The 11,015-nt window shown below is 42.2% G+C and overlaps 1 protein-coding gene across 1 annotated transcript; it reads right to left on the reverse strand.

The window, feature by feature from the left end:
- Positions 1-7,872: 7,872 nt before the first annotated feature.
- On the reverse strand, positions 7,873-9,788 carry LOC122721362 (uncharacterized abhydrolase domain-containing protein DDB_G0269086-like). The gene is made up of 2 exons (XM_043948932.1): positions 8,886-9,788; positions 7,873-8,748 (listed from the first exon to the last, which is right to left on the reverse strand). Exons 1-2 carry the CDS (start codon positions 9,786-9,788, stop codon positions 7,873-7,875), a joined length of 1,779 nt encoding a protein of 592 aa, XP_043804867.1.
- Between the last annotated feature and the right edge of the window lie 1,227 nt (positions 9,789-11,015).

Raw genomic sequence — 11,015 nt, forward strand, 5'->3', positions numbered from 1 at the left:
TAAAAAAAAATAAAAAATTATATTAAAAATATTTAATACAATTATAATAGTAGATTTATATATTAATTATAATGAAAAATATAAGATGGATAATATTTTAAAACATTTAAAAATTGTAACGATCCGCACTCCAAGGCTTAGTCTGGTGGAAAGTGCATCATGTAGTCTTGAAAGGTCTAAGGTTCGACTCTCCCAACCCCTATTTCAAAAAAAAAAAATTGTAACGATCCAGAAATCGGACCGCTATCAGCATTAGGATTCGGAACGACTTAAGGTCGCCGGAGCCTGTAGCAAGCCTACTGTACATTCTGTTACACCTGATAAAATTACATGATCACGCAAAAATAAAAACTTAAACATTTCATGAACCAAGACTCGACCTGTGCATGTATCAAAACTAAAAACATAAAATTCATCTAAAAACATAAAATTCATAGTAGAGCCCTCATCAAATGCTCCAATATGATAAACATCACATGCCTCAAGCTTAGTTGAAACATAACTCATAATTAAAACTTTTACATAAGGATCATGTAAACTGGGATTACAAGGACAAAAACTAAGGTCAAGCACACTTCTAAAACCATAAAATAATACATGTCCACATCTATACTATTACAAAAAAGCTATACTAGCAACTCAGCTGACTTCCCCGAGCTAACTCTGACCCTGCAAACCTGGGGTTAGGGGAAAAGGATAAGCTACAAGAGCCTAGTGAGCAGAACATAAAACCAGTTCAATAAACATATGATCGAATGAAATGCGTCACAACACAAACAATTTACATCAAGATGGATTTGTCACCAGTAACCCTCTACAAATTCCAATAGTGTCCGACCCACGACGGGTGCTCCTCAGGACTTCCTCTTAAACATATCATAACATATTCATAATGTCAGGGGCGTAGAATGGGCAGTCTTGGTCTTTCTATATCCGTCATAACATATCATACTCGAGGGCTAGTGGATCATCCAACATCCATCCATATCAACCTAAATTATGCAATGCATCATATTTGTGAATTCTAATGCAAACAACCTAATACATGTACATGGCATTCGTGATGCATGAGCATGCTCAAAAAGTTTGAATTCTTTAAAATAATATATCAGTTCAGTTCTACTCACCTCTGGCTAACGCTCGCCTAACACTGACGCAGTTATTTCACTGCAGGCCTCTACGGTCTCCCAGGTCCGATCTTACATAGATGGACTCAAATGAGGGACCAAACATAACCTTTACAAGACTCTAAACAACTCCCTAAGAACCCCTAAAACACTACAAAACATGCCTAGAAAGCAAATAGGGGAAAGCTGAACAAGGGACTTTCGGCGGTAGGTTCGGCGACCGAAGGTCCCTCACAGATCCGGAAGTCAGTGACTTTCAGGGGTAAGTTCAGCGGCTTAAACCCTTCACAGATCCGAAAGTCAGCAACTTTCAGGGGCAGGTTCGGCGACCTAAAGCCCACACGGATCCGAAGGTTGGAACCTTCGGCGGCAGGTTAGGCGGCCAAAAGGCTGCCTCCACAAGCAAGTTCGGCTGCAGAACTTGGGTTCTCCAACAAGACAGAACCCGATTCTGCCCTACGCATACAGCCACCAAATACTCCGATCCTCACATCCAACAACTCATAAACATCCATACTCACTCAACATGCATAAGGGACATAAAAACTAGTCTAATCTCCATCAAGCAACTACAAAAACACAAGAGGAAGCATTCATTATCAACCTAACCCAACCCTAAAACTTTAGATTTAATCATTGCATGTATTAACAACCCTTAACCCCCTTTAAAACTTGCTGAAAACTTCTAGGAAATAGAAGAAAAATAAAGATTTAAACTTATCTCTTGGAGACACAAAGGTGATTGCAACCCAAACTTGGAGATGAGGGAAATCGATCTCCGGAGGTCTCCAAGATTTAAAACTTTAGATTCAAACTCAAATATTCAAAAAAAATGAAAACTCATAAATTTTTTGAGAAATTTGAAGGAATTTCAATAAGAGCATCAAAGGAACGGCATGGACCTAACTCTGCTCGAAAATGGAGAGAAAGCTCTCTCATTTTCGGACTGAAGGCATTTTATAGGTGGCTGGAGGAACCACCTTTGGCGGCTGGAGAAACCACCTTTGGCGGCTGGAGGAACCACCTTCGGCGGCCGAACTTGAAGGTTCAACAACTGAATCTGGAAATTCCTCTGAAACTTGATTCTCTTTTCTTTTCTTAACACAAATCCAAATAATAAAACCAATTAAAAGTTCATTTTATGAAAATCTTATTTTACCCTTCTTAAAATTTCAGTTTCAAGATTCCAGATTTTGATAGAGATTCCGTCGAAAAGTGAGAATTCTGACGCCGGAGTTTAGCCGGATATTACAAAAATAGAAAGGGTATTAATTTTTTTTCAAGGAGAAGTATAAATTTGTTAAAAATTGTTCATCTTTTAAAAGATAAAGATGTATTAGTTAATTTTTAGAAGATGTCATCTTAGGAAGAAAGAACAATTATTTTAAAATAATTGGATGAGATAATGAATTTTTTAAATAATCTTAATTTATTTAAGGGCATATTTATCTTTTTATTCCAAACTAATGGTAGATTTGACAGAGAAGCTTTAACTTTATTAAAAATAAAATTGTTGGACTAAATAGTTAAATTTAAAAATTAAAGAATCCATTCATTAATATGATTAACATTAAGAAACTAAATTGTAAATTTCTCATCATATAATTTAGTTTTTGTAGAATATATAACCTTTAATTATAGAATATAATGTAATTAATAAATGATTAAATATATTATAAATATAATCATATACTTATAATTAAAAATGATACAATAACTTGATATATTTTTTTTAAATGAAAATTTGGAAAGTAAAACCTGATATCTCTCAAATTTACTTAGATACATTTACCACAAGACTAAGTCTGCAAGTGTAATTTGGTATATTTATAACTATTATATTATACTATGTTGAATTTTGTTGATTATTTGACATTTTGAGATTTTCTTGAAATTTATAACATGCTTTTGTTATTTTTTTTATTTGGATTTGTATTATGTGAAAAGCATTGAAAAATTTTATCTGTGAACTTAACTAAACTTATTTATTGTGATTGATTTAATTTATTTGATTTTTATAGTTTGGTTCTGATGATCGTTGGGTCTCATTTACTCTAGGGGAGGCTAAACCCAAAGAAACGAAGCAGGCCCAAAATTTCGGAAGTCTATTTCAGCAAGCCGGCCCAACGTCTTAAGTCTTAACCCAAACACGTGGAGCAGGTCGGATCAACCGCGAGCCCAGGTCCAGTAACAAGAAATCCAGCCCGGTGATGTGACGTGGTAAAGAATAGCAGACCCAGTCATTTCGCAACCCTGTCCGCATATGCACCGAGAGAATTAAATGGTCGTCTGGTGTGGAGGAGCTCTGACGCTTCCGTACGTATGAACCTGCATGACAGAGACAAGTAGTACTGAAGCAGAGAGGCTGTTAGACGCTATTAGTGGACAAAAAGAAAATAATAAAAGGAAGGGAACACCTTCCTCTCTATCTAAGTTTACAATCGCACTGTAAACCTTATTCTCTGGATCTCAGAACATGAAGTTTAATTTGATTTTTTAAAAAGTAAATTTTAATTTTTAATATGAAATTGAATCGACCAATTGCACACCTTTAAATAAAATAAAACAAGTTTCTTTGTTAATTTATATTACATCTAGCCAAAATTATTGTTAGCGATTATCTTATATTGTTCCTTGATCTCTTACTTCTTAGAATTCTTTAATGATTGGTGCTCTATAGATTTTTAGAGAGATTTTTTTATTATTTTTTGTTTGTCTTTCTTGAACTACCAGAACCTGTTTCTCTATTGATTATGAGATCTTTACTATCGGTATTTGTGTAAATAGATCCTTTTAGTTTTTGTTATAATATGTGGTTATTGAGAGGGAGTTGTGTCTTATAACCTGCGACAGTGGGTATCTTTTAGATTGTGAATCAGACTTGAATGCCAATATAGTGACCTCAACACCAATATGAGTGAAAGAAGTCCTGTCCACCATCTCCCTATGGTTGTTGTCTATCTGTTTTCTCTATTTTTTTTTTATTATTTGATATCAGATCTCTTTAGTTAACGCTCAAGTTTTCTAAAGGAAAGCATGGCTACTCTAATGTTAGAGTTTCCAACATGCAACAATGGAGGAAGATGGCTAATGGTGAAACTCTTTGAACTGGAGTTTTGTTTTCCGGCCATTTTGGCACTATAGTTAAGTTTCTTTATGTTTTTTTGACATTGAATACCTCTCTTTCTGGTTATGGCATTGTAATTGTGGGGTTTGAGCGTACATATTTTTTTTCTTATTGGAGCAATAATTTATAGTATATGGTTTTCCGTGATTTGTAAGATACTCCTAATTAAATGTTGAATTTCCGATGATTGATGGTGGAATAAGTATCCATAAAATATTTTCATTTTTTCTTTAGGTTAGGGTTTTCATTTTAGACTTGAATTAATTTGGACTAGAATTTAGATAATATAATATATATTTCATTCGTTTAATAATCTTATCCATTATTGTGTTACTAGCATTCATTTTAACATATGTATTTTTGCCACTCCTTATACATATATGTTATACTTTAGATGCCTATTATTTAGGCGTGTACATTCATCCGTTTGAATAAAATTTTACTCCAAATCAATCCATTCCAAAATTATTCTATTTTAAATTGAATAATTGTTGTAACCAAACTCCAATAAATAAAATTATTTAAATTATCAATTGGTTTGGATTTGGGCTATGAACACGACAATCATTATAGATTTTTCTTAAGTGAATTAAACATTTTTTATGACAAAAAATCATATTAATGAATTTTTTTTCATACATAGTAGCATTTTTTTTAAAAAAAATCATATGGTATTTTTTTATTAAAATTACACAATAATATACATTAAAATTATAATAAGAAAAAATTAACACATCAAATAATATATATATATATATATATATATATAGATAGATAGATAATAGGAAAAAGTGAAACTTCTTCAAAAATTATTGATGACCGCTGGATTTCTCCATCCCGATCTAGGGCCAAGTCCATGACATCAGCCCAGATCTTAGAGGTCCTCATGTCCTCCTTACGATTCAAGCCCAACCCGCCAGTCCGCCAGCCTTAAGACCGGACTCCAGTTAGTCTCTTCAACCAGGCCGGCCCAACATTGTCGGCCCAACGAACAGATCCTCTCTGGGTTCAGTCTTAATTCTACCTTTCGGCCCAGCTCAGGATCGGGAGGGAGGCCTACCCATCCGTCACAGGGGACCACCCGCATGTGCGCCCGGGAAGAATCAGGGGGCCGTTACGCATGGAGCAGAAATCTGATTCCCTCGTACATTCGTATCAACGTAGCAGGGACAGGTGGCCCAATGACATGCGTTCTGTTACACGTCACTAGCGGACAAAAGGAAACATATAAAAGGAGAAATTCTCTCCTCTAGGTCTAAGTTTTTCCAGATTTACAAAACCCATTGTAAAACCCCATTTTTCTAGATCTCAGATCATCAATTGGCGCCGTCTGTGGGAACGAAGGAGATCCTTTCATCGCCGGAGTTCCACTCTCACAAATACCCACTGAGATCCACAATGGCTAACCACAACGAAAACAACGTCACTCCAAATGACTTAAGCTCTGCCCAAGAGGGGCAGCAGTTCTCTTTTTCTAGTCCTACAACGCCAAACAACCAAACACCAATCCCCTTCAACCCCTCGCCAAGCCTGACGGGGAATGCTTCCGCTGTCACCTTATCCAACCAAGACCTTCAAACCATGGCCCTCCAACTACAAAGCACCGCCCACTGGTTGGGGCAGATAATGCAGCAACGGGGCCTTAGCACCCCCACAAACGTTTCACCAGTGGTAGAAGAACCCCAGACCAACGAACCTCAGCCTACCTTCAACCACCCCAGAACTGTCAGCCAAGAAACTGGAGACGGGAGGAGGAGAGCCGGAGAAGAGGAAGAGCCGGAAGCTCGAGTTCATGGAAGGAGGGTGAGGGAGCTGATAGAGAACGATGAAGTCGATAGCTACTCCGCCGGAACCACCGGAAGAGTGGGGAGCGAGACATGGGAAGAGGAGGGCTGCTAAGAGAGGAAGCCCAGGCGAGAAGAAGAAAGTATAGACCAGAAGTTGCAAAAGATGAGAGAGCAACTCTTGGCCGAGCTAGGAACGAAGGATCAGAACCAGGCCCTCCTACCCACCTCTTCACCCTTCTCGAAGTGGGTGCAGCAAGAGACTGTCCCCAAGAAGTTTATGATGCCGCCTATGGCCGCATACGATGGGGCTGGGAACCCCAGGGAGCATGTCTTGAACTATAAGACTTTCATGGAGCTGCAAACTTTGTCAGATGCCCTAATGTGCAAGGTATTTCCTACGACGCTCTCGGGGCCAGCACGGGCGTGGTTCAATAGCCTTGAGGCAGGAAGTATTAGTAGCTTTGGAGATCTGGCCACCCGCTTCATCAGCCGGTTTATCGCCGGGGTGCCCGCAGATAGGAAGACGAGTTACCTGGAGACGGTCAAACAGAGGAGAGATGAATCACTCAGGGAATACGTCGCCCGTTTCAATACGGAGATCATAAATAAAAGATTAGGGCATGAGATCATAAATAAAAAGCTAAAACACCGACCTCCCAAAGGAGCTCGAGTCATAAGGTAAAAAGACTTTGATCTCGACTGCCAAAGGCGTCAAAACGCCATGCTGACCTCAAAAGGATGCTGAAACAGAAAATTCAAATCCGACCTTCCAAAAGGGCTCGAATTAACAAAAAGGCCCCGATCTCGCAAAGTAACCAGCACATAATGAAATTAAACCAAGGAACCTCAACGTCTGTATCATATAGCAGTGCGACCTACTAAAGCAGGGCTCGCAGGTGCCAAAGTGCCAAAAGCACCATGCCGACCTCAAGAAAGCGAGCTCAACACTGGGGCAGCAAAGAGCCCGTAAAATGCTTGGAAGCAGACAAGCACATAAAACACTTAGGGGCAGTAGGAAGCCCTGCTCAAAAAAAAAAAAAAAACAAAACAAAAAAAGAAACAAAAAAAACCAGGCGATTACAAATGAAGTCTAGGGATTTACCTCCTCACCACTCATATAATAAATGCTGAGGAGGTAAAGGGGCAACCTGAGGAGAAATCCAATGGCACGAGCAGATAAAACCTCAGTTTTAGTCCCTGCTCATCACCTTAAAATAGAACTCACGGGTACAGTCAGTCTAGCTCGGAAAAGGCTTACGGTTCTGACAGGCCTGAAGGCAAAAAGGAAAAACATCACAGGGGATCCCTTAGAAAAAAAAAATTACGAGGCGCGCAGTTTAAGTGTTTCATTCGTGATAAGCAGAGGTAAGTTCAAAAATGAATGAGACACAAGAAGTAGTTCAAGTAAAGGAAAGTACAATGTCATTAAAAGAAAAATGTATTACAATCTATTCTAATTATCTGCTAAGGTCGAAGGAAAAACAGTCCTTAAGGGACTTATACTTCTAGGTACATCATCACCTACATTATCTTTATCTACATTTACATTGTCATCTTAGAGAGGTCTAGCATCCTCCGGCTCAGACCCCTCAATGCCAACAAGAGGCACAATCTCCAGCCCTGGAGGCCTAGCACCTTCCTCTCCTAGCTCTACATCCTCCTCTTGAGGCCCAAAGTCGTCCCCTTCAGGTCCGAGGACCTCCACATCTTCCTCGTGCAGCTCGGTTTCTTCCTCAGAAGACTCAGCTGCAGTGTGAGAGGTCCCTCTGGGCAAGGGAAAATCATCCTCCCCATATAGCACGTTCTCACCATCAGAGTCCACCTCAGCAATTCAGAGCTTTGCTAAAGGGGTATCAGGAGCAAGTCTGGCTTCTCTTAAACCCCGATTGAAGCCAGACATGAACATGCGGAAGCTTTTTTGCCAAATAGCAGTCTTCATCTCATCAGAGGCTTTAAACTCCGCAAGTTGTGACTGGCAGGCCTCAGCTATGATTGCTTTCAGCTCAGAAGAATCCTTGTAATCTTGGAGATGAGCTTCACAGGCCTGTTCAATCTCCCTCTTTAGCTCAGCCGAATCCTTATACTCCATCAAACGCTTCTCACACTCCAGCTGGATTCTGTCCTCAGCATGCCTGGCCTCCTCGAGCAGGGCTAAACATTTATGCTCCAAAGTCCTGACCTCATGGCTGAGCTTTTGATTATGAAGCTTGGACTCCTCCGCCAATGAAGCCAGGTCTCTGATACGATCAGAACTCCTGCTCAGCTCCTGCTCGAGAACTTCCACCCGAGCTAGGGCCCCTTCCTTTTGAATCTTCACCTTATCAAGATGAGCCTGAATTCCTTCGAAATCAGCCTTCAGGGCCTCATACTGACGATGGATCTCGTCCCTCTGACTTATGGCCTCATCTCTCTCACGAAGGGTCCCCACCATGGAGGACAGCTGCTTCAACACTTCTTCACAGCGGACCTCAGCTGCAGCTGCCCTCTCGTCAGATTCCTTGAGAACCCCTCGAGTGCGAGACAACTCTGCTTCCAGGGACTTAGCATGTTCCTGCGCCTCAGCCGCCCTCCCATCAGCCCTCTTGAGGGCCTCCAAAGCTGTATGTAGCTCGATTTGGAGGGATTCGGAGTTCTCTCGAATAGCTGCAAGATTGCCTCTGGCATCACTGGTGGCAGACAAGTTCTCCTCCAGACGCGCCTCCTCAATCTGGCGATTCACGGACTCCCGGAGAGAGTGGTCGCGAGCATCCACCTCCATGAAGAGGCCCGTCACCTAGTACAAAAAGACAACCATTAGAAGAAAGAAATAAAGAAAGCCAGAAAGGAAACCAAAAGATGACTTACCATCAGGAGCATCTCCCTAATTATATCTCCGAGCTCCCCCCGAGGTCGAGACCGGAACGCTGCCTGCTCCTTAGTGGAACTGGCTAGAAGACCAGTGAGGGCGAGCAAGCGGGGGTCTGAAGCCTCTATGATGCCACCAAACATCCGCTCTCTGATGATCTCGGCGACCACACTAGCCGGAGATTGGTGGGTGATGTCCTCCGCGTTCAGAATGTCGTTGTCTGGGGCAAACAACAGAGGTACCACGGGGACACCCTTCTCCTTCCTAATAGGAGGGAGGGCTGGAGCCGATCCCGAGGAAGCCCTGAACTTCTTCCGAGCAGGAGTTGGAGCAGATATTTTAGGAGGGGCTGGACGCTTGTCCCCAGTTTTCTCTATGACGCCTTTGTCAACAGATTCAGATTCAATCTCCACAGCAGTAGAGGCGTTCCCGGTAGAGGCCTCCGGGACATCTTCCTTCACAAGAATAACCTTCATCCTCTTCTCCGGGGCTTCCTCTTCAACAATGGGGGACTCAAACCTCCCCCCTGGCACCTCCTCGGGAGGAAGAACCGGATCCAACCTCACGTGCTCAATATCTTCCGCCTGCTTCATAATGATTCGAGGAGCTTCCCTCACCTCCTCTATAGAAGCTTTATTGGACCTAGACTCCAAAGTAGGTTTAGGAACCGAGATCGACCTGCCACGGCTAGATGGCCGAGAGGATTTGGAACCGCGGGAGCTCGTTTTAGGGGCTCGAGAGGAAGCTTTGGTAGGAGGACGGCTAACCGTCCTAGAGGAAATAACCTGAGCCACCTCTTCAGTGGCTTCAGACACGCGACGTCCAGCTCGGAGGGCATCCAACGCGGCATTCATGCTCTCCTGGGACAAAACTAAGTTCTTCGGGGGCTTGATTTGATCCATCTTGGCGTCAGAAGCTGAAAAAAACACAAAACCAGAAAAGGTTAGCATACTTTCCAGTACCAGCCACAAAGAAAAAAGAACTGCTGGACCAAGCGCAATACCCACGTCCGGATATCCCTAAGGTTAGACGCAAACATACACTTCTCGACGTCATACTTCTTGTCGACAGAAGTCAGTCAGAGGAACCCCACCTGCTCGGCAAGGCTCAGCTGGGGCAGGTCATTGCAGCCCAGGGGAACATCCTCCCAGTCGAGCCCCACTCCCCACGACAGGTCGGTCTCTTTCTTCAACTCTGCCACAAGGAAACTCTCTACCCAGCCCTTTATTGAGTCCTTATAGCCCGTGAAGAGAGACAGCCCTCCACGAGGGGCAAAGTAGTAAAAATTCTAGATCGCCTTAACAAGACGGAAGAAAGTAATGAATAGACACGCCGTGGGCGTAAAACCCCAGCTCAAGCAGATAGATTCAAAGCAACACATGAACAAAATGGAATTTGGAGACAGCATCCTGGGGGTTATCCCGAAGTACTGAAAAACCTCGACGAAGAAAGGGGTAAACGGAAAAGTCAGGCCGAGGTCCCGTTGCTTGAGGAAAAAGACTATACTACGACCCTTTTGGGGATCTATCAAACCAGGAGGGGAAGGATTTGGAAGAACTATCCTCTCATTCTGGAGGGGAGCTCGAATAAAATAAAGCGGAGTATCTAAATACCTTCGAGAAATGAACTTAGTTATGGAAGAAGGAGTGATGCATGATTTAAGATCAAAAACTTCGGAAAGTTTAGGACCTTCCATGGAGGAATAAGAAAGCGTACCTAAAACACAGTAAAGATGGATAAGCAGAAGAAGGCGAAGGAGAACAGAGAGCAGAAGAGAGCAAGCTTTCCGAGAAGACAGAGAGAATTCAAAATGTGAAACAATAAAGAGCTGAAAAGATGTTTTGAACAGTTTTGTCCTTGAGGCGGCGCGGTCATTATTACTCTCGGTATTTACCCCCTCATCAGCCAGACAATAACTGACGAGAAGGTAAAGGGGCAATTGATGACCGCTGGATTTCTCCATCCCGGTCCGGGGCCAAGCCCATGACATCAGCCCAGATCTTAGAGGTCCTCAAGTCTTCCTTACGATTCAAGCCCAACCCGCCAGTCCGCCAGCCTTGAGTCCGGACTCCAGTTAGTCTCTTCAACCAGGCCGGCCCAGCATTGTCGGCCCAACGAACAGATCCTCT

This window comes from Manihot esculenta, chromosome 12, assembly GCF_001659605.2.
Source record: "Manihot esculenta cultivar AM560-2 chromosome 12, M.esculenta_v8, whole genome shotgun sequence".
Lineage (NCBI taxonomy): Eukaryota > Viridiplantae > Streptophyta > Magnoliopsida > Malpighiales > Euphorbiaceae > Manihot > Manihot esculenta.

Excerpts from the sequence above, each read along its gene's own strand:
- LOC122721362 (XM_043948932.1), bottom strand. The coding sequence starts at position 9,788 with ATGGATCAAATCAAGCCCCCGAAGAACTTAGTTTTGTCCCAGGAGAGC. Across the intron at positions 8,749-8,885 it reads TTAGGGAGATGCTCCTGATG|ATTGAGGAGGCGCGTCTGGA; the intron begins GTAAGTCATCTT and ends GTGAATCGCCAG.